The sequence below is a fragment of the Pezoporus wallicus genome, unplaced genomic scaffold (genome assembly GCF_028554395.1).
Source record: "Pezoporus wallicus isolate ANWC-B61680 ecotype Strahan unplaced genomic scaffold, APGP_CSIRO_Pwel_v1 contig_2908, whole genome shotgun sequence".
In the NCBI taxonomy this organism is placed as follows: Eukaryota; Metazoa; Chordata; class Aves; order Psittaciformes; family Psittacidae; genus Pezoporus; species Pezoporus wallicus.
In genome coordinates, this window is record NW_026642179.1 from 96,411 (window position 1) to 120,242 (window position 23,832).

Here is a 23,832-nt window from a genome sequence, read left to right on the forward strand (position 1 = left end):
ATTAAGGCATTAAGAACTTGGCAAAGATAAAAGTATGAGAATGGATCAGTTTATCTGAAGAATAGGTTGAATTGCATCTCCTGTTTTCTGCATTCTTTTAAGAGAAAATTTCAATATGTACTTTCTTCCCTTTTGTTAAAACTCAATTAATTAAACCAGAACTCAGCATTTAAAGACTAACGCAGGAATGGAGCAATTAAAACCATTATAGAAAATAACATGTTTCTGTGTTGCATATATTCTCATTAAATGGTAGAAATGAGCTGTGTTTTGATTTGCTTGCTGAGTAACAGCACAGAGTCTCTCTGGCTAAACAGAAAAATTGAATAGAAACCCACAATAAGTCAATAAATAAACAATCATCACTGTAAAGTTTTAAAAATTCTATCAAGTAAAATCCAACAAGAAGTGTCATTATGGCAGATAAAAACATTGTCTGCAGTTAACTACCAAGCCTCAGGGGAAAGTGAGAATTGATGTATTTATGGACTTAGTAAGTTTATTATTTCTTTTACCTTTTGCAACTAAATAATACATTTCCATTATTTCATTGAATTAATTTCATCTTTAGCAAATATCTTAATGTATTTTTATATAGATAAAGCTAAGCAAGGCTTTACATATAAACTTTGTTAAAGTTTGTATTTCAGGAATGTACCTTTCTCTGGAAAGAAAGGGAATAGTGAGACAATGCTTTTTCCTTCCAGAGTTCCTGAAGTTATTGGAGTCATAAAACTGCTTTTCTCTATATTTAGAAATTGCTAGGATGGTCCTTTAACTAGATATGGATCTGATTTTGTAATTCAAGTTGCTGCAAAAGTGAGCACCGTGCTGTTACATGCAACCAGATGACCAAAGAATGCTTCTCGAGATTCTTGGTAATGCCTGGAATGACTTCTGGATCTTTCCTTGCAATGGAGAGTTCTGCTTTATATTGGATTAGACGTGGATTAGGTGGGTTTGCTCTCTGTGTATGCCTTGTTAGATGTGAGAGACAATTTTCTACTTGTGAGCTGGGCTAGCTCTGGGTAGAATGCTCGCTCTTTTTGCTTGGTCAGTCTGTACTCAGCTTGGGGTGATAGCTGTGTTGGGCCATATCTCCTGTCAGCACATGCAGATACTGCCTGTGGTAGTGTTAAATACTCCTGATTTGTAACAGGCAGGGGGTCTGTGATTTCTTGAGGGAACTCGCTTCTCCTTAGATCTTCAGGAGAGTAGTCCTTTTGCGCTTCTGCACTGGGGTAGTGACACAGATGGTTCATCCCAAAACCTGACAGATGTCACTATGCAATTCATACACTGAGGAACTAAGTCATCCTTTAATATACCTGCTGACTCTCATCAAAGGCACCAAGAAGTGCTAGTTACTGATGTTTCAGGTCAGATGCTTGCCTTCCTCTCTCAAGGCTCCTGTGCATGAGCTCTGCTACTCCATGGCTGTGAGGTGGATGGTAGGTAGGCCTCTTTGGAGAGGTGCTTAAAGCAGCTTTAGTGTTTAGACTTTAGGAATAAAAAAAGCCAAGAGTGAAGAAAACAAGTTGTTCCTCCCAGGAGAGGCTGGTACCAGTAGCACGCTGCCCTGGCAGGTAGGCTGCCACAGTAATGACAACACAAGAAACCTGCTTTCTTTTGCAAACCTTTGATTGTGGAAGAGTTTTGCAATCACTGTAAGAAGAAAATCCAAGGTTTAAAAAAATGCGTGGAGTGCTCCACTTCTTGGAGTGGGCAGCGCTTTTGCTGTGACGTTGTGCTGGCTTCAAGCCTGGAAACCCTAGGGCACGGGAAAGAAACAGCCTAACACCGCAGTGACACAAAGTAAGTTCTCTCTCTCTGCCTCTCACTGTCTCTCCCCACCCTCCCTTCCTGCTTCTTTCCATTTGTTTATTAGTTTGCTTAATTGTTAGGTGGAGGACAGACTTTTTGTACATCTCAGCGTCACTAAACTTGAAAGAGATTATGTAACGTGCAAAGGTACAATTCTCCAAATTAGATATTTTTTAAAGGGTAAGCACTGTAGACAGTTGGATATTTTATCCCTCCATATAAAACAATTCATTGTCATTAATTAATTAAAAAAATCATTAATTAAGTCTTGTATTATTTTTCCTGCTTCATTTAATTTTAAATACCACTAAGGTCAATGATTCGCTAGCTTGCCAAAGTGCAGATTTTTATGGAGTTGTTATGGAAAATATATTGTTTCATTATGTGTAAGAGAAATGTTTCTACAGTTTAACATTTTCTCTAAGGTAGATTATTAGGCTAGGAACATAGAATTAAATAAAATTAAATACTGTGTATAGAAAACCATGTCACTGATTTAGATACTATTTATTTAACAAAGTCAGAGGTTTCACAAAGTTAATCATCAGCAAAATGCAAATCAATGAAGAATGTATTTGCTTTAGATAACTCTGTCTTTCAGCTCCCATCCTGAAAAGATTGTCATAAATCTAAATTCACCATACTTTTATTTATCTATAACTTCTTTTTTTCAATGGTTTTTGATTTGTGAGCTGTTAAAGATGGTTTAAGGAAGGTTAGGTCAGGTCTCTACAAATGTCAAATGTGGTTCATTCTGAAATACACGTGTTTGACTTTTGCATAGTTACTTTTGATAGATCATATTGGAGCTGGATTCAGAACTAAAAATTGAAGTTAAAGTGTTTATGAGGCTTTATATCTCTTTATTAGACATCAGTGTCTATTTGCAATCATTAAGGGTAACTTTTAGGCACCTGTTGGGTTGCTAAGAGAGTTTTGTCTTTTCTGGGCATGGGTGGACATTTCTCAGGGAGTCCAGCTTGCTCCTAGGCATCTTGCTTGGAAGAGCTGAGCTCTTCAAAGGAACAGAACAACCTTTGCACATTAGCATGGGACCCTGCCACAGCCCTAATGCCTCTGGTGTTAAAAATCCCTCACAACACTTAAATGGCCTCTGCGCTTGGGTCAGCTGTCATCTGGGGCCTGCAAGAAGAGAACTTTGAAAGGTTCCCAGAGCAAGGTGTGGGAGGAGAGGGAGGAGAAGGAAGAGGGCAGAAATGCTACAGGCCAGTTTCTTGACCTGTGTACCTCTATATTTCTCTAATACATATGCTAATTTATATCAGAGCTAAATAATTGGTTTCTGTACTACTGCATCAGTTTTCCAACAGGAAATTGGCAACAGCTCTTTTTGACTTGTTAGCATTCCAGGTCTCTCTGTATTAGCCGGTTTCCCCTGATCAGCTTAATCTACATCAACCAATGTATCTAAGATGACTATATGCCCATGGCAGGGGGGTTGGAACTAGGTGATCTTAAGGTCTTTTCCAATCCTAACTATTCTATGGCTCTATATCAGAGCCAATTTTTAAATGGTAATCTTTGGCAGTCTCATTAAAGTAGCTACATTTATCATCTGTCTTGCCAGGAACTTGTAGAGACATGTGGAATTAGATAGTCATTGTTTGTTTCTTTTAATCAGTGCGCCCTTTCCCTAATGCATCTTTACCTGCCATATCTCTTATCCTATTTTCTCCTCTGTCATCATTTGTGGTCTGATTCTACAAACAGTTATCCAGTAAATAACGTGACTTATAGAAATCTTGACAGAATGGTGCAGAGTGGTATTCAGTATTTCTGCAAATTCATAGATTATGCAATTAGAGAAAACCCTTATAGCATAATATCAGCAGCCTACTGGATCATACCAAAAGTTCATTTAGCCTGGAACAGTGATCGAAAATGAATATCTAAAAGAGAATATAAGAATTGGTTCAAGCATGGCAAAGATGTTTCTCTGACATAACTATCCTAGCCTCCACCTGCCTAGGGACTTTCCTCTTTACAAAGATTCCTAAAAACTGTCAGCAAGTTGCCTCTAAATTTTCAATCTATCCAAGAAGGTCCTGAAGTCTTTTAGAAAGCAGATTTCACAAAGCAGGTGCACCAATACTTAGCTCATTACAATGGCACTTTAAACACCCTTTAACACACTTCCTGAGAAAAGGTGTCAATGTGTAGAGATCTCAAGAAGTGTCTCACCATCTAGTATGTATGAAAAACATTGGAAACTTTATTCTTATGCAAATAATACTTAAATGTAGTGATATTTTTCAGGAAGACCTACATACCAGATCTGAAGGAGGAAAACCATGGACAGGTCAATCACTGCTGGTCAGCTTAAAGACAAGTCACTCTTCCAGGACAGCGACGGCAGTGCAGCTCCTGCCAAGAACGTGTGCCATACTTGTTCAAAGCTAAAGGTATGATAGAGGAACCCTCACCATATATTTTCACTGGAATACTAAAAATGGCCATTTAAAGTTCTATCAAAAATCAGATAGCTGTGTAGGACATTGACACCATGTGTGTTGGAAACAATGCTCTAGGTTGTGAATCCAAGCACATAGAAGTCAATAAGTGTGTTCTGAAGTTGAAAAGCAAGGCCATATTTTACTAAGGAAACATTTAGAGATGGGCTATAGTCATAATGGTAGTTGCAGTTACATCTTTTTATAATTGCTTTTTAGAACACAAGAAGTAGGAGTAATAAGACATGCTGTAGCAGGAGCAATAGTAGCAGTAATGAGCAACTTTATGCTGCAAGATTTCATAACGAAAGAAACAGCTAAAACAGTATGTGGAAGAAAGATGGAAAGTACGCACAGCCAGTGTCAACTTTCCTTTCCTTTGCAGTAGAAAAGGCTTTGAAGGTCATCCTGAAAGAGAAAGTAAAACCTTCTGGTTTAATGAAAACAATAGGAAGAATCTCTTCACAATAGGAAGAATCTCTTCACAGAGAATTAGAAAACAAACTATTTGATTTTTACTTTTCTTGAGTAGGTAGCTCAGGCATCCAGCCATGAAGGAAAAAATGTTTCTTTGCAAAATCAATTATTTTCTCTCTTCAGATATTTCTTGGAGCTCTAGCTTTTTCCTTTTTTGCCAAAGGATTTTCTGGAAGCTACATGAAGAGCATGTCCAGTCAAATTGAAAGGAGATTTGAAATCTCATCATCAATTGTTGGCATTATTGATGGCAGCTTTGAGATAGGTATGTGTATTGTCTTTGAAAGTGGATAAATACTGCTTCTGAATATATTTTCCCTAAAAAAAAAAAAAAATATTTTTTTCATAAACTTACTGAATCTTCTTCCTCTTGATACAGGGAACTTACTGGTAATGGTACTGGTGAGCTACCTTGGACCAAGAGTTCATCGACCAAAAGTAATTGGTGTTGGATGCCTCATCATGTCTTTAGGAGCATTTTTGTCAGTCATGCCTCAATTCCTAATGGGACGGTAAATATGGAGAGTTTTCACATTTTGCACTAATTGAACTTGACCATATAAAGTGTTATTTAATCATGCACTTGAGTTAAAAGCTTGACAATAGTAGTCTCTTCCAGAAAATATGAATTTTTTTAATAGGTGGGTTTTTAGTATCAACTTTCTAATTTCATCTCTGAAAGCTTACCTCTTTCTACAGGTAAGTAAGACAGAAACCTCAGGTTTCTACAGAACTTATATATAATTAAAGTGGGTTGAATTTTTACCTAGGATGGATATCTACAGATATTTATTTTTTTTAATAGATATTCTCCTTCTTTTTACACTTAAATGAACTGTCATGAGATCTTCAAGGAAGAGGTTTCTTTCTCCATGGTAGCTATTCATGCTAAGCTCTTAAGATTATAGATATATTTATCTATCATCTCCACTAAATTGAGGGAGAGTTAAATACCTAAATACCTTTCACATCTAAGCTTTAGTGATTCCACAGTTGTCAGAAGCAGTTCATACATCTCCAATCCATTAGCATCTTGCTGAATAGTAGTTGAAAATAAAATCCTTCTGTCCCTCAAAAATTAAAATTTATTTGTGCATCTTCTCTGGTTCAAAGATAATAAATGTGATAAGGAGGGTATTGAAAGAATCATATCTGGTGACCATGGTATGGAAAGTGGCCACAATCACCACTCTGCTTGGAAACTTACACTGCAGCATAGGCCAGAAGCAGAGCTATGGAAATCTGATTTAACCCAAACTCTCAGCCAACTTTGGAAGATTACCCACTCTCCACAGCACTGAGCAAAACCCAGTGGCCCTGGGGACCTCACTGTCATCCGTCACAATATTAAAGGTTACCACTTGATTGCACAGTCAGAGGGAATATCTGTTCTCCATTTATGCCAATGCAGCATAAATGTACTCAAGCTGGCTTCAATTTTCTTAGCAGATTTGCGGTTAGGAGCAAACTGACACATGTGTTTTGCAGCTGGTTTTAATCTCCTTATAGACACATATAGGTTACTAATAGATTCTTAGCTAACGAATTTTAAACTAGCACAGAAATCTTTGTAGCATGTCTGTCACATAGATAAGAAACTGGTGCCACTATGGGAAAACATCAGTACTGTTGCATGTAGAATGATGTGAATAGACTCTACTTCTATCCTTTGGTCTAAAGAATGATCTCTTAAACCCTGAAAAGAGCTTTTCTGCTCTTCAGCTTAAGGAAATATGAGGTTAGTATGGTCAGAGTATTTTGAAAAAGATACAAATGATCCTATATTTTTTTAAGTGAGAACACTGGAAATGGCTTGCCCCTCCATTTTGCTTATATGTAAAAGGAATGAACATGAATGAACACAAGGCTCATACACACTTCCTGAAAAGCAGACTCTTTCATGTGTCAGTTGTATTTTACATAGTTGTTTTCCAGTTATAATTATGAAAGGATAACTGTTACTGTGCACAACTCCTCTATGAGTGTATCAGCTTGCTCCCTGGCATCATCTGAGGGCCATCCAGTCACAGATGCTACAGAAACACCCAGCACAAAGAAAAATTTCGGTAAGCAAAAGCTCTAGTGGTGGGTTCTCTTCTTGTCCCTGTTTTATACACCTTCTTGTACTGAAAAACTGCCAACTCCTTGTTAGAAGCCATGATATATACATACCTACCTTGTAATGGTTGTTAGCCCCTGTATTTTAGGTTATTTTTCTGTTGCAGTAAAGTACTATAAGAATTTTGCTCACAGAAATGTAAATGTTTATGGCCTGCAGGATGTGAGAAAACAACAAATTCCCGTCTGTGGCTCTTTGTGTTGATGGGGAACCTTTTACGTGGAATTGGGGAAGCACCAGTTATGCCACTGGGTGTGTCATATATTGATGATTTTTCTAAAGAAGAAAACTCAGCATTTTACATAGGTAATATGCAAATCAGTGATTTTTATGCTAAACAATTTTTCTTTAACATTTCTGTAGCCAATCAAATACTCTCTAAGAAAATCATCTACCTGCTCTGCTTGGGATGATTTTAAGTTGTACAGAGACAAAAAAGCCATGCAAAAGAGATCTCATGTTTATTTTGAAGGATATTCCCAGATGCTTCTTTTGCTTTTGCTGAGTGGCTTCTGCTCCATGTGCCAGTGTTCTCTGTGTTGAAGTGAAGCATAATCAAATACTCATTTCTCCGAAGTGAGAAGTCGTATCTGTCTTATCTGGCAGTTCAACTTCAGTATCTCAGCTTCATTCTTCCTAATCACTGTTTCATAGATAGGAAAATGATCCTCATTGTTATGATCAGTAATCACAGTGATGCAATTGCTTCAGAATTGTTTCAGAAGCTTTTACCTGGCTTTTTGAATTTTACATGCAGCACACTTCCTGAAGAATGCTTTTTTTAAAGTCACTAGTTACTGAATTAAAAACCAGCCCCTTGCCAGGGTGTTGCAATAAATTCCTTCTAAGTGGGATTTTGTTGTTGTTGTTGTTGTTTTGACGGAAGATAGCCTGTTGCCCAACACAGAAAGTTTACACCCAAGCTAATTAAGTTGTTGCCAAATTGATTGAATAGCATGGAGTGTTTGTGTGGTTAAGGAAGGTCAAAACCGCTGACTGAAACAAACCTGGTGAAGTTGAACTGGTCATAAAGATAGTATGACACAGTTTCAGGAAGGGCTCAGTCTGCAAATGCCACAGGGTAAGGCCATTGCAAATGTCTTAATTTGGGGATGAGAAAATTTGCAGGTTGAAGAAAATTGAAGTATAGTCAGAGGAGCTGACAAAAACAAAAGTTCCACTCAGCAGTGATAAAAATATTCATAATCACCTCCAAGCTCTGATTAAAGGTATTTTAAAAAGTTCAGTTGAAATTTTTTCGTGTCAGAATCTAATCTTGGAGAGATTTGCAATGGGTTGGACTACTGGGAAAGTGAGATTAAAAATATAAAGTAGACACAAAGGAAGTATGAATTCAGTCAAAATGAAAATTTGTTCAGGTCATGCAAGTGAAATAAAATATTTAGTTTATAGTGTAGTCAGTATTTCATTTTAACATTCTGAATAGCAATTTTCAGTCTCTTATTCCATTTTGATGGACTGACCCATTTTACAAAGGTAAGTTTTCTGAAACAGTCTCTTTCATAGAGCTGAAATTCCTTTAATTCTTTTCTATATCTGATTTTATTTATCAGTTGACTGAGTCAATTTATGATCAGTGTTTTTGTAAAATAAATAAAAAACCTCCTATAATAAAAACAGTCAAGCTTGCTGATTAGTTTTGGCCATTTATCTCATCATTTGACACTGAGCAAGAAGTTTTGCCTTCCTGTCTCTCCTTTTTTTTTCTGCCCTTAGATGTTTTGTTGAGTAAGAACATAAGTTGTTTTGAGGCAGAGACACCTTATTCATTTGCTCCTAGGGGAATTCCACCTTCTTCTTATCCCATGGTATCTCCTATTGTAAGCAGAGACAGAGGGAGAAATGGAAGCTTCAGTGAGGCCAGTAACAAAACTGAAAGCTACTTTTAAAGAAGTCATTAATTGATCACTATATTTCTTATTTTTTTTATTTTATTTTTTCCATCCTCAGAAGTACCTGTTAACACAACAGTTAGCTGATTTGCTGTTCTGGTGCTGAATGAAACAAAGATTCTGTCTAATGAACTTTGCTCACTCACATACTTACCTATGGAAAGTATTCTTAGGATCCTTTACCTAATCCCATGTCCACACACTTCTATTGTCCCTATTATTCTAATGTGACTCCAGACTGCAATGTCTTCTTATATATACATCATCAGATCAATTACTGCTACTAAAAATTAAACTAGGGGCTTGAACACACACTACAGGGAAATATCCTGACTTCTACAAATACAGAACATCATGCAAACTGTGAATAGAGTTGCAGGTACACTTAGGATACTTCCAGCAGGTCTAGAGTTGTTCATTAGTTAACTGCCACAAGCTGAACAATGTAACTACAAAAATGTGAAGTAGGGAGGAAGAGGGATAAAAGTCACTGTGGTGCTATTTCCTTTCTCCCTGTTCCTTCCAAAACACCAGTCTTGCCAATGAAATGCATGTGGGGATCCACGTGAGACCATGCTCACTTTGGCAAACCCCTGTATGGGTGAAGGAGCCTGCTTCCACATCATGGCTAGCATGTTGGCAGCTTATGGCTTATTTTCTTACTGCTCAGAAGCTTCCCATTAGACATCCCCTAATACCCTGCAGCCTACTTCTGTATCCTTCTTCCTCTCTCCTCAGAGAAGAAGGGATGCTTGTCTGTGCAGTATTTTGCTCATTCTCTGGTGCTGCCTCCTTTCTCTTACAGGCCTGGTGAGATCCTCAGGCATGTTTGGGCCAACCCTAGGGTTCCTGCTTGGGTCTTTCTGTGCCAGCCTCTGGGTTGACATTGGCATTGTGGATGTTGGTAAGAGACCATGGAGTGGTGCGTTAACTGAGAATATAGCTGTATATGATTCTACAATTTTATATGATGGCTGTTCTATGATTCTATGTAGGAACCTGCATGGCAAGAAGCACCTTCCCAGTTTATTACTCCAAAAATGGGGACTCCAGAGTTTGTTTTTCTACTTGAAAGCTGGTGTTATTTACATTTTAATAGCTGCAATGCTGTAGTTGACTGGAATGGCCCCTGATGCAAGACCCCTATCCCCACTGCAGAAAAATTTTGCACCTCTTTTAATGCTTGTGCATACACTTGTTACAAATGAGGAAGTGAAAGGCCATTCCTACACTGAAGGAACAGTGAAAGGCCTTTTCTTGTGGACACTTTCAACGCTTGACAAAAATTATGTTCTCTTAAAAAGCATGCAGCAGAGATTCATATGAAAACTCATTTAATTATTCAAACAACTTTAAAGTCTCTCATTCCAGGGAAAATTTGAGGAACTTCAAAGAAAAAAATGTTAAGTTTGGGAATGGAAGAACGAGGGGACAGAGGGAAATTGAGAAATACCAAAAAATCTTTTTGGGTGCTGAAGGGCCCTCTTGCTGTCACGCATTCCCACAGAAAGTATTGAAAAATTGCGGCAGGGAAATCCTACTATGGATCTAAATAGAGATATCTATTTTTGACTGCTTGGGACTGATTTGATTCAAGCTGCATTTTGATTCTTCATATGGAACATAGATCACCTCTGTTCTGATTCTTAAATTATATATATATATATATATATATATATATATGGAAACCAATAGTAAGTTTAATTGCTTTGCATGATGCTTAATATATTTTCCTGTCTTTCTGTATTTTATAGATGCCATCACCATAAATCCGAAGGATACCCGTTGGGTTGGTGCCTGGTGGCTGGGATTGCTTATCTGTGGAGCAGTTAACCTCATTGCTTCATTGCCTTTCTGGTTTTTGCCCTACTCCTTACCAAAAGAAGGAGAGAATGAAATCCTGAAGATTAGTCATTTGCCTGTTCAAGGAGATCACTGTAAAGCAGACTCCCCAGCTCAGCCTCAGTTAAAGTTTTCAGAAGCAGTAAAAGGTGAAAGATTTTTGCCCAGATGTTTGCATGTGAATTCTTTCTCTTTAGTTCATTCTGAGCTGAGCATGGATTTTCATGACCACAGCAGTGTGCGTTTTTGCAGTGCAAATGATGGACAAAAATGTTTTTTAATTTGTAGTATTATAATTACATGCTAAGGGTGTGTTTCAGTCCTCTGCATATGTCAGGCAGCTGGAAAAGCTCATTCTTTGAGCACCAGAGATTCTCACTTCAACACAGTAGTTGTTATGTCGTATATTACAGCTATAATCCTATGATTATGAAAGAAGAAGGTGGAAAACATAACATCCCTCCTTAATGACCAATCCACTGCTGTCAGGTTACTGTTTCACTGAGGCCAACATCTGGGAGGGAAACCTGTAACTAAGTACTACATTAGCTGTTGGAGGGATTTCACTGGGTTCATACCTCCTATATATGAGCTCAGTGATGCTATTCACCTTGTATGTGCAATATCAGATCCAGCTACCCATTACTAGACTCCCCCAAGGCTTTTATTCATATGTATGTAGGCATGTGCACCCTTTAGTAGCCATGGCAGATGTGTTTTGAACTCTCTTTTAGACAAGTGTGCAAACAGACTACAGGCTAAATGCAAATTTTCTTGTCTTTAATTTAATGGATTTAGGTACTGTAATTGAGGGTCTCATGAAAGGTTCCAGCCTTTTGCTGGATCAAGTGCTCCCTTTCCCTGATCATCAGCTTCATGTTGGGCTCTAGTGCGGTTTGTGAAAGTTCCTGCTTTAGACACTAAACCTTTCACTTGGTACATTATAGAGAGTCTCAGTGTTCCTCTGGGGACACTCTTCTGTACAAATATCAGTCTGGCAAGCCTTAGTGCCTTTGATGAATAGTCCTGTGTCACACACAGATAATCTAGGATTCCTGATTCCTATTTGAGCATCCACTATGACATTAAGCCTTGCTGCACAGTTGCTGCGCCACTAAGTCATGAGGAAAACTCTCACTGGAGCAAGCATATATTTTGATAGGCAAAGAATTATTTTCTGCCAGAATTAATTACTGGCAGTACAGCCAGTAAAACTTAAATCAAAGTTAGTTTTATTATCTAAAGGTTGTCAAAACAACTCTTCTCTGTGTTTAGCAGGGTGTACAGCATATACCTCTCCATTGCAGGTTTCTTCCCAGCTCTGAAGAAGCTGTTCGGAAATCCAGTTTTCCTGGTGTATATCTTCCTCACTATTCTGCAGTACAATTCTCTTGTTGGGTTGATAACCTATGAGACAAAGTTTATGGAACAGCAATTTAATGTATCAGTGGCAAGAGCTATCTTTCTAATTGGTAGGTACCTGTCCTTCATTAAAATTCCAGTGTCAAAAAGGAAGATTTTCATTCTTATTTTGCCTTCCTTTTTAGGAGGTTCTTATTGTGAACCATTTTGGTTAAAAAAAAAAAAATGTATGTAGTGTTTTATTAATTTTTATACTGTATTCTGAAAATGGATGTTAATTTTAGTGTTAATTTTCCTGATGTTCCCTATTTAGTGGGCTAGAGGATTATTAAAATTGGGTGGATTTTTTTTTGGCTGAAGTTTTTATGAGAGTGAGATTTCGATAATGAAAACGTCTGTTTTCATGAACAAAACCCACATGTAAGCTGTAGTTATAGCTAGAAGAAAAAATATCCAATTTAGAAAATGCCTAATGAAATGTGTGATTTTTTTCCTTTTCAGAATAACATCTTGATATAAATCTTCCATTTTGATTGCAAATACAAATTTTATGAGCAACAAGAAAAAAATGTAAAATTTGAGTAATTTCATTCCGCTCAAAGATCTTTTTATATTTGCCAGTTCCCTCAAAAATAAGTTCTTTGTAGCATTCTACCAAAAAAGAATGTTAAGATTATATTAATTTTACAATGATTAATATGGTCTGCTAACGTGGCAAGAAAACTGGGTATTTGAGACCATTGCAGAATTGATATTCCGTTAGTCTGAAGGCACCCTGTTTTCCTGCAGGTCAGGTACAAATGTGGAAAGAACTTTCTTTTTTCTGTTTTCTTTCAGATGCAGGGAAAGTTTTAGAGAAAAAACATGACCCCCAAAAAACAACCAAACAACCAAACACAGGGAAAAGCCAAACCTACACAATAAAAACTTGTAAAAGCTCTCTACTTAGCATGTAAATATTAGGTCTGGAGTTTGTGAAATGCTGAACATCTAAATTCAAATCTTTCCATGACTCACTCTTCAGAGCAAGCTAGTACCCAATGCAAATCCAGATGCTGCCCCTGTCATGTTACATGTTGGAGATTTTTTTTTTCTTTTTGTAACTTTCTGGAAGTTTAATGATTTGTTTGTTCGTTTGATGAAGAAGTGCTCATGAGCTAAGACATTTATCTCATTTACTCCAGTTTCTAACAGGCACCTTTATAGGTTTTTTATATCAGTACATATACAAACAACAGTACAGTGAAAAGGCAGGTGATGTTGAGGAACTAAGCTTTTTAAAATCAAAATATGATTTGAAAAAAATGGAAGTAAAAAAAATTACTTAAAGCTAATTACAAAGCCCTAGGACCTTGAAGGGTCTGTTGGAAAATAGGTTGGTATCTGATATTTTGGTAAATACTAGAACAAGATATTTTTTCTTAAAAGACCCGGTGCAAGTGATGAGAGTAAACATTTTTATTACCTTCTATTTGCAGGTGTGATACTTTTACCCATCACAATCCTGGGGATGTTTCTAGGAGGCTTTCTGATCAAGAAATTCAAACTTCACGTAACTGAAATGGCAAAGTTTGCATGCATCACCTTTATTGTAGCATATTTATTAAACCTCTTGTACTTCACATGCAGCTGTGAGGTGCTCCAGGTGGCCGGTTTGACAGTGCCTTACTCTGGGTTTGTATCCCTTTTGGTTTGTGTTGGTTGTGTTTGTCCTGGTTGCTTCCTGCTCCGTGCAGAAGGTGGTGTCCATATCTGTTTCTTTGCTCTCCCAAACCCATCTGGCTTTGTATTCTTATCTGGGCTACAAACCTTCTATTCTGTAAAACATTTTAATTTCAATTTGGATGAGTTCTGAAACATGTCTTCTCTGCTGATTTACTGTAGTTTTGCTATATCGTTTTTCTTGCTAAAAAATGTGTCTCGATTTAAAGACAAATTTCTGTTGAAATTGACCTGTATTAGGTCATCTGCTAGTGTTAATCAGTGTGGTTTCAGCTAGAGTGGAGCTACTGTGATTGATTATATCATTTTATTGCTCCCATGGTGGTGATTACATAGAAGAAAATACTGGGTTTTGAGACAGACTTGTCAGGCTAAAATGATACCTGGTGTTGGGGGTGAGGAGAATATCCTAGGTTTGGTTTTCAAATTTTGTTTAAGCAAGACATTTCTTTTTCTGAATTGTTTATTGCTGGATATTGACAATATTTCTCTATATTCTGGAAAATTATTAATTAAGATGGAATTTATCACAAGCAAATTAAAATTTTATATCTCAAAGCTTTAATTTAAAGCTTACCATGTAAGGGAGTGGGATGTATAAAAAGTTGAAAGTGGCTTACTCATAGTCTACCTATGGCTTTGCCTTTAAAAGGGACAATCCTCTAGATCAACCTGCATGGGGAGTTACCAGCCTCCTTTAGTATCTGGAGCTCCTGATCTGCCTGAGTCCATTTTCTTGTTTGGGAGGTAGAAAGTAGTCATGTCAGGAGTGTGTGCTGCCCAGGCAGGTATTCCTCCTCCCTTACCAGGACCACGGTCATGCTTTCTTGAGCACATTTTTCTGAGTCTAGCAGCCTGCTACAATTGCCTACTGTTTAAATTTAGCTCAGTCTGGTCCAACAAATTTCAAGGGATTTTAAAGGATTAAACTGAATCCAGCAGGGCTTGCTAGATTTTCAATTCCGACAGAAACTCGGTCTTATGTTTTTTAAGCCATGTTCAGGGAAATACCTAAGTTGTCTCGGCAAACCTGGCATCTAGTTCAACTTTGAGATTAGTTACATAAAAGATGTCAGAGGTTTATGTAGTTGAGAGAACTCTAGTTGAGTGCCGTATCTGATGCTAGAGAGTGAACTAAATATAAGCAGAAACATCAACACAGCAAATATTGAAAGAGCGATTACAGTTTCCCCAGGACAACAGACTGAAGAATTTAGTATGTGCTAAAATTGTTCTGGTTAAGCGACTCACTGTTTTATCCATCTAACAATTTGTAGTTTCAAGATGAGCAGCAGCCTAGCGAAGGCTAAATCCCCCACTTATTTTCTTTCTAAAAGACTGAAATGTAGCCCCTTGAGGTGTGTTCTAGATTGAGAGGTAAGGAGCTAAAAAAAGGCAAATTTTGAACAATTTTTCCTTCATACTGTGAGTGACTTCAAAGCAGGGGTGATTTATTGATGGTAGACTCCTAACCTTTTCTGAAAATTGACCCCTGCTACCATGCCCTCTGATTCACTGCCACTTTTAAGTCTCAATTTTAGTTGTCACTCTCTTAGCTTATCTAGCTCCTTGGGGCCTGATTTTGATGTTTCTTACAGAAATGCTGGTAGAAGTGTAAGCAATGAAAGTCCATGATAACCTACAACAAGAAATGAAATCTGGTAAGAAATGGGTCTCCAGCCTGTTCCAGGTGCAGGGCTGTTGCCACTGCTGAGTATGGTCAGAACTGAGACAGAAGCTGCACTTCTCAGTTAGACTAATGCAACTTTCATTGCCAGTAACCAGCTCTGATCCAGTAAAAAACATGTCAAGGACATCTTCCTGCTGCAGTTGTATGTCATTTTATATCACCACTTCTAGCACCCAAATATGGGATGGTATCTACTGCTAAGGAAAAGTATGGCCAGTCTACAGGTCATAAAAGATCCTAGTTATGATTTTCTTTTTCTTGGGTTGAGCTTTCAAATGAAAAAGTGATAACAAATATTCCCTCCCAGTCAAGAATACCTAGCTTGTGAGCTCCATGCCTTTTCAGCAACAATCCATAAAAATGTTAATGCTTGATGAAAAATCTCAAGAGCTTTGGTTTAGCTGAAATTAGCTTTGTCTGCACATGAGAACTTCACGGTCCATTGGATGGTAGCAGATACCTTTCCATGTTGATTACTTTACTTTGTCCATGATTTTCCTGGGTGTGCCTTGATATTTTGTTTGACTGTATAATTTGACCACTTAATTCTTTTATTTCTTTCTGTTTTCCTCCAGATTAAAGCATCTTTCATCCTCCAAAAACAGCTTCATGGCCAGTTGCAATGCTGACTGCAGCTGCAAGGTGGATCAGTGGGACCCTGTATGTGGAGATAATGGGATCACTTACATGACAGCCTGCTTTGCAGGATGTAAATCATCAACTGGGACAGGAAAGAATATGGTAAATATATAGGTGGATAGATGATTATTTAGTAAGGCCTGTTGCAATAGGACAAGGGGAGGAGGTTTTAAACTAAAAAAGGATAGATTCAGACTAGATATAAAGAAGTAGTTTTTTATGATGAGGGTGGTGAAACACTGGAACAGGTTGCCCAGAGAGGTGGTAGATGCCTCATCTCTGGAAATCTGTTCATGGTCAGGCTGGATGTGGTTCAGAGCAACCTGATTTAGTTGAAGATATCCCAGGTCATTCCAGGTGAAATGTAACTAGATGACTTTAAAGGCCCCTTCCAACGCAAACTGTTCCATAAATGTATGGTATAGCTAGATTTCACAATCTATGATTTTTTTTTTTTGGCTTTGCAATTAAGAAACTTGTAGACACAAATGTCCATTCTATATGGTTTAAACTTGTAGAAACAGAGTGAATGCAAAGTTGCAGGGAGGACTTTTAAAAGAGTTGGGGTGAGGTAAGTGAGCTATTCAGGAAAGACATGAAAACCTCAGAGTCTTAAATTACATGTCTTGAATGCTTTTATTTTGATTTTCCTCTCAGCAAGATGACCATAAATTTGGCTTTAAGTTTCTCAGTAGATCTCTTGCTGTGTAGGTACAACACATCTAAGAGAAGTTTGCTTTAGAATACCTTTGTTAGTCTGGTTGTTAGACTAGCAAAATCAAGTGGTGTCAACTCATGTACAGCTGACCTGTGTAAAATCGTGAGTGCTGGTTTCACAGACTGTTACAGATCATACTGGAATTGCCTGCTTTCCTTAGCTGTCATAGCTCAGGAAAGCAAGTCATAACACTAAATTGTACAGCCAAGAGGTCCTGTAAATATATATCTGGTCATTTTGCTCAGCCATTTTCAGGACTTCCTGGGCTAGGCCATTAAGAACAAGATTTAAAAAGTGCATGCAAATGGCCATGTTTTCTGGCAGAAGCAGAATTGTCTTGTCTTCATGTAACAATGCTGAAAAAGACAAGCAACATTTTCAAGCTTATATCTGTATATTCCAACAATATTCTCTTGCTTCGCTCCAGGAAAATTTGCTTTCAAAACCATGTCTCCTACTAACTTCAAGCTATGAAACAGCCCACTCTCAATCCAATGCCAAATGCTGTTTCAGATGCTTAACAATAGCTTGTGTTGAGTCCACATCTATATTTTTATTGTTACACATCTACTTCACAGGATTCCTGAGCAGAATGGCTGGATGACAGTTCATGTTAGAATTTCATAGCTTTGAGCTACTTTAAGCATACACAGAGCACCTTCTGTCCTAGAAATCACATGGTTGAAACTAGAGTCACAGTTGCTTTGTGTCTTTGAAGCAGCTCAGAGTGGCTGGAGCATACCAATGAACTTGGCCATCAGTCTGCAAAGATGATTAGGGAGGTTCTTTCAGCTTAAACAACAGCCTGCCTGTTATGGGGAGTAAAAAATCTAGCTACTAAAATACTTTGTGCCACTGAATTCTGATTAAATATATTCATCCTCTCATCTTTTCCTTTCAGGTGTTTCACAATTGCAGCTGTGTGGAAGGACAAGGACATGGGCTTGCCAATTCCTCTGCAGTTTTGGGACAATGCCAAAGAGAAAGCTGTACCAAAGCATTTCCCTATTTTTTAGCATTACAGACTGCATGTGCATTTATTTTAGCCTTAGGAGGCACTCCTACATACATGATTATGTTTAGGTGAAATACTTTACCTTACCTTGGCCATAAAGCATGGGGAAAGAGAAACAGAATATGGTATCTACTATTTCATTCCTATTGTGAGGAATGGCATGCTGATCAGTTGTGGCCCTGAGGCTGCCTATAATCTGAAATCCAGCTCTCTTCAGAGGCACAGCTAAATGCCTGTCCATCAATTTAAGTCCAATTTAAGGCTGAGTAGATCCTTTGGTGATGAAAATGGTGAGCCTTATGCTGATCTTGAACATTAGCTTTCACTTCCAGTGACAGGGGTGTTTTTAACAGAGCAATGAACTTGAAACAAGATGCGGTGCTAAGCCATATCCAAGGTGACTATACTGTCCACATTGCTCTGGAGAAAAACATTCACCTTTGTTAAGACTCATTGCCTCACAGTGTTTTCTGTGTTGTGAGAAGTCTCATACTCCCATTTTTTGTCAAGCTGGTATAAACAGAACTGTCAGAGCAATAATTTTTTAGTTTTTCATTCTTTCAGTTGTAAAGCAGCTCTTAGAAGAAAAGATAATGTTCTGTGCCTTTTGCATGGAGATTTCTATCCACTCATATTCATGAGTGAATTGCAGTCTTTAGCAATCAGCGCACATAACTCTCCTGGCTAAGCTGATGATTCTTCTGCAGTATTTCTAAGTACAGCCATTCTTACCACATGATTGTATTATGAACAAGGCTAACTTTGCTGGGCAGTTTTCAGAACACTAATGTGTGTAATGAGAAGCCTTCACGTTAATGCTGACAAGACAGTATACTGATTTTATATTGTCAGGAAACAGGCTGGCCATAGAAAGTCTCCATTCTGCCCTGTGCCAGTTCAGTACTCCCCTCTGCTTTTTGTCAGTTCTTCCAGTTCATCTGATGAACAGAGGCTGTTTCTCCCTGGTAGGAATGAAGTGCTTTTGTAGCCAGGTAACTCACGTTCATTGTCTCTCTGTAAAATGCTAGAGGCAGAGGTAGGTTTTACCTGCGTGTATCTAGCAATGACTGAACACCCTTGTTCTGTCTGTTCACCACTGCACGTTACATTCTCTCCTAAAGTAAGGCAGCTTTTTGGAGCTTAACTTATGGACACGAACGTTTACTTTTAGCTGGTTCACTTTAATTTCTCTGCACATCCTCTCCCCAAAGTGTTTATGATCTGTTGTCCTTGAGCTCAAGATCCATTTTGTAGATTCTCCATTCATTTCAATGAGAGTTCATTCACTGAAGTTAGTGGGAGGAGGCTTCACATTTGTACTTGAACTCTGGTGAATGTTTTCTATTAGGTGTTCAGTGACCCACAGTACTCTTGCAATAGGACACATGCAGATGTTCACAGCATGACTATAGCTACATTATTCTATTGTTCCCCAAAACAAAACACTATTTTTGTTTTCTTTTTAGATCTGTTTCACCAGACCTGAAATCCTTTGCTGTTGGGATTGAAACTTTAGGTGGTAGAGTATTAGGTAAAACTTCCTATCTTTGTGGGATTCAAGTAGGTAGTCAAAGAGATAAAGTAAAGCTAGCAAGTGCAATGCTTTGCTCCAGATGAGAACAAAAGTAAATTTCAAAAATTTTTGTTTGTAAGCAAAAAATTCCCAAATCTTTGAAATGTTTGGAGGAGCTTGCTGTATGTTTCCTGCTGTGTAGTTACAGATTATTATAATCTCTTCAGAAATTTTTTCTATGCAGCAGAAGAATCAGGAAAAGGAAGGAAATATCATTGTAGTTTTGAGGGTTTTTTAGTTTCACTGACACTACTACCTGAGTTTGATCAGTCTGGATATCCTTAACACCTATGCTGCCATTTGCTGACCTTTTTTCCCTTAGAGCTACCACATATTCTGCCTATTATTTTCTTTAATTTCTCTTTTCTTCTTTGTTTATCTGCACTAAATAATGATTCAAATCTTTGGACATGTAGTCTGCCCTGCCTTTAGCAAAACTTGCCTTATCCTCACTTGTTTCCTGAATTTTTAAACCTTTCCCATGCAGAGAAGCCCAAATAGTCGTTTGGATGTCTCTCCCAGTCTTCATATTTTAGTTGAATGCTGCAGAGTATCAATCTTGTGCTTTTATGAAATAGTTTTCTTCACAAAAGTGCACATTATCTCTGAAATGGCTTACTGATTATATTAAAGCATTATGATTGTCTAAAAGGAATTCTTATAGCACTACGTAAGTAATACACTAATTACCTAGTTGGTTTTGAGCGAGTACTTAATTTGACCTTTTTGCACTCAGATAACTTTTAATGGCAAACTGTTGTGCAATACCTGAATAGATGATACATTAGTATTCATAAATATTAATAAGTGGCATGTAATTCCACAACAGTGACTGAAAAAGAAACATTGGTTGTATTATTTCTTTAAACAACGGAAGTTAAAATTCTAACAAAAATGCCATTAAAGTAGAATTACCAACATTTCCCTCATTGAATATAATAATGCTATAATCTTCCATCCTTTCAACTCCCTTTAGGTACTTGCTTAAATATTTTGTCAAATCTTGGAATCTCAAAGCTGGAGCTGGATGTTTAGTCACATGCAGTTATAATTCAGAAACTCTGAGATTAACTTCCTCGTTTCTTTACCATGACATTAAACATTGAGATCTCCGTGTCTGAGATCATGTAATAAGAATTTTCTTTACAGGAGGACTCCCAGCCCCTATTTATTTTGGTGCCTTGATAGATGAAACCTGCTTGAAATGGGGAACAAAAAACTGTGGGGGATCTGGCTCTTGCCGGGTATACGATACAAAAGCATTCAGGTAAGCTAGAGTCTTCGGCAATGGATTGGGAATTTGGCTTCTGAGGCAGCTTTGGGCACCATTACCGAGGTATACTTTGCCATGTCAATTGTCAGTAAACTGATTAGTATACTAAAAGAACCAGAACACTCCTTATTTTGACTAGGCCTTATTAAATCAAATAAGCCAAACAATTCTGATTCAAGTCTGATGTTTGACATTGCAGTTACACTGCCTTACATTGTCAGAATTAGTTCTTTACTGAAGCCTTAATGCACTGAATAACTCTGCAATGCGTTGGCTTCGTGGGAGACTGAAAAACCATGGAGCAAGTTTAGCACTGAAGATGCTCTTCCTTATCCCTCATTTCTCTTCCTCCTAATGTATAAGACACCCCACAAAATCCACTTGGAGGGGGGACCCAAATGACTGGTGGTACATGGAGACCTGCGGCCGGGACCACCGAGTACTGCCAGTGAGGGTCTGGGGGGAAGGTTGGAACAACAGGTAAAAAGCCCTTACTGGTGCAGCATCTCCTGTCCCAGCCCTATAACAAAGCCTGCTGGATGGGAGCAGTTTTCAGGCAGAAGGTATTTCTGCTAGGAGTATAGGAACTGATTAGAACCTGCCTGCAGCTAAAGATCATGAGATTTTTTGCTTTCTGTCTGTTATTCCTCAAAATGTGTGGCAATACCTGACTGAGAATAGATGGCTTTGCCAAAGTGTCTTTGATATCTTACTTGGTTCTACTCAGAATTGGCAAGCTTTATTAATATAAATATATTTTGTCTTTTTTTTTTTTCCCTAGAAATGTCTATCTTGGCCTCATTGCAGGACTACGAGCAGGATGCTGTCTTTTATACATAGTGGTCTCTGTTTTAATAATAAAACGCTTCAAAACACATGGCAAAGAGATGAAAGATGTTAAAAATACAGAAAGATCAACTAGCAAAGAGCCAGTTACTTCCAATAAAAAAGACATTCTTCCTGGTGCAAGAACCTCAGATGAGAGTGAAGAAACTCGTATGTAAAAGAAGAAGCAAGGTCTTTTCATAACTTTGCTTATGCTTCATGTTTTCTGAACACAACAGAAGCCTGACTTTTGACTTCAATAGCATTGTGGGGGTTAAAAAAAGTATCTTTGAAACATTGACTTTTAATTTGCTTTACCTTATTGTCTTCCTCTACTCATCTGAAACAATAGGGGGAAAAGGTTTTCAAAATTTGGGGAACTTTCCCATCCCTTTGCTCTCAGTCCCAATTTAAACCAAAAGTAGGACTAGGTGAAATATTTCAAATGTCATATTTTTGAATATGATTGAAACATTAAAAAGAAGAAATCCACAATAAACTGCTTTTCCATTTTTCATCAACTTTATTTCAAGTCCTCTTGCTCTCTATTTAGTCCTACAGCTCTAAATGGCCAATTAAGTTATACTTGCTCAGTTGCTCTGATGGCCTTTGCTGCATGGTTCATGATTGGAACTCTTTGTTCCAGACTGGGTCTCACAGCCCACGCTCAGGTAAGAGGCCTGGAGCAGTCAGTGAGCACCCTCTGAACAAGAACTGCACAACAGTTGGGCTTTGTCTTGAACACATTTAACAACCAAAATGGAATGCAAACAAAAGAAAGTGGTGTTTTAATTTTGCAGCATGTCTCAGTATTGGGCTTGAGTAAAATGACTATGAACTGATACAATAAAGTGATAGGTGTTTAAGTTTCTTTGATTTCTTTTGATTTGTTTTGGGGATTTTTTTTTTTTTTGTAAGTATGTGTGTGGGCATTTTATCCTTATGACCACTGCATTTATGTCACACGTATATGGATTTCCTTCCTTGTTTAAAGAACTTTCAGTAAACTGTGAAATGCAGTACTGAAGACTTGCAAATTCATGGCTTTCCACAGACAGCCTAGTCCTGAGAGAAACATTAATAAAAGATGCTTCCAACAGTCATTACTGGGAAAAAAAGTCTCAAAAAATACTTAAAGTGAGATATTTCATTGACAGTCTTCTTGATGTACTTTTGCAGTGGGAGGAAACATACCTACTCAGATCAGTGGAGGTTTTGTATCTATCATCATGGCCATTTTGATTTCTTTTCTGAACGGTCTCTCTGCTCCCTGCAGTCCTGCATATAAGCCTTTAACTAGGAAACAAGCTTTATTTTCTATTCTTGGGCATGGAAGAGAGCACTACACTAATATAAAGAAAATCTACCACACTTTATCTGAGAAAGTAGCAGATCAGCTGGCTAAAGAGAGGGACTATCCATATTAAGTGATCTTCTAACCTTTCTGCTACCATCTGCCCCATGTAAGTGCAAGAACAGGAATGGGAAAATGGTTGATCTAGTACTCGCTGAAAGGACGTTCTTCATATCCTGGCCTTGGGGATGGTGTTATTTGCACTTATTTGCTTTAAGACAATGAACAGCATATTTAGACATCGCCTTTACAGTCACAGCTCTGATTATAAACTGTCAGCAGATATGGGGAAGCAGCGCACTTTATGAGGGAACAGGAGTGAAAGCTTCTATAGTACAGGTGATGTCAATATTGCATCTGGGTCTGGAAATAATTAAAGAAAAATCCAAGTACCAGAAACTCCAGGAATTTTACACAGAGCAGATCATGGTGTGTCTTTCTCCTGCAAACAGGAGATTTTCAATTTAACATTGAATGAATATATTGAGAATTCTGATCTGCACTATACATATACACTCAGTCAGGTGACTCATACTAACATCATTTCCCTTTTGTTTCTGTTGTTCGGGTGTTTATTTCTGTACATTGCTTTTTATACTACAGGTTTTTTGATGAGAGCATCTTTTGCACCTATTGCTTGATTTTCCTGGGAGGAAATGTTTTATCAAAGGTGAGTTGGTAATTGATGTCAGACTAGAAATGAGATTCTGGTCAGATCTGATGATTCATATCCAGATATTTACCCCAGATGCAACTTGGTAAAGTGAGCTTTTTTGAACAAATAAGACTTAACATCAATGTTAGTAACAGTCCCATATTGGCAATAGTGTAAGCTCTGCCACAGGTGGTATTAAATGAGTCTCCAGCTCAGTGTACTCCCAATTCCAAGATGTATCACTTGCTTATGTTTTCAATGTGCACTGTTTCTTGTGTGCCAGTCTAAGCACTCTTCCGTGTTTCTTCAAGGGAATAATTTATTCTTCAACATGAATTACTTCAGAATATGTAAAAAATA

At 37.8% G+C, this 23,832-nt stretch overlaps 1 protein-coding gene across 3 annotated transcripts; it reads left to right on the top strand.

Annotated features, from left to right (window-relative positions):
• The first annotated feature begins 1,660 nt into the window (after positions 1 to 1,660).
• LOC130609230 (solute carrier organic anion transporter family member 1C1-like) lies at positions 1,661 to 21,670 on the top strand. Of its 3 annotated transcripts, none has more exons than XM_057427971.1 (15): positions 1,661 to 1,815; positions 4,102 to 4,247; positions 4,896 to 5,037; positions 5,152 to 5,284; positions 6,708 to 6,838; positions 7,051 to 7,197; positions 9,610 to 9,708; positions 10,559 to 10,795; positions 11,954 to 12,118; positions 13,487 to 13,682; positions 15,996 to 16,161; positions 17,679 to 17,860; positions 19,259 to 19,323; positions 20,515 to 20,632; positions 21,420 to 21,670. In XM_057427971.1, exons 2-15 carry the CDS (start codon positions 4,137 to 4,139, stop codon positions 21,640 to 21,642), a joined length of 2,115 nt encoding a protein of 704 aa, XP_057283954.1. In that variant the 5' UTR covers positions 1,661 to 1,815; positions 4,102 to 4,136; the 3' UTR covers positions 21,643 to 21,670. The 3 variants fall into 3 exon arrangements, 2 of the variants coding, with proteins under 2 accessions (XP_057283954.1, XP_057283955.1); XM_057427972.1 differs by lacking the exon at positions 1,661 to 1,815 and adding an exon at positions 1,986 to 2,004; XR_008974738.1 differs by lacking the exon at positions 19,259 to 19,323 and having other exon boundaries at positions 21,420 to 21,557.
• The last annotated feature ends 2,162 nt before the right edge of the window (positions 21,671 to 23,832 follow it).

Bases quoted from the DNA above. Each gene is read 5' to 3' on its own strand.
- LOC130609230 (XM_057427971.1), top strand. From the start codon at position 4,137: ATGGACAGGTCAATCACTGCTGGTCAGCTTAAAGACAAGTCACTCTTC. The intron at 13,683-15,995 runs GTTTGTATCCCT...GTTTTCCTCCAG, and splicing joins TTGACAGTGCCTTACTCTGG to ATTAAAGCATCTTTCATCCT. The intron at 19,324-20,514 runs GTAAAACTTCCT...TTTTCTTTACAG, and splicing joins TTTAGGTGGTAGAGTATTAG to GAGGACTCCCAGCCCCTATT.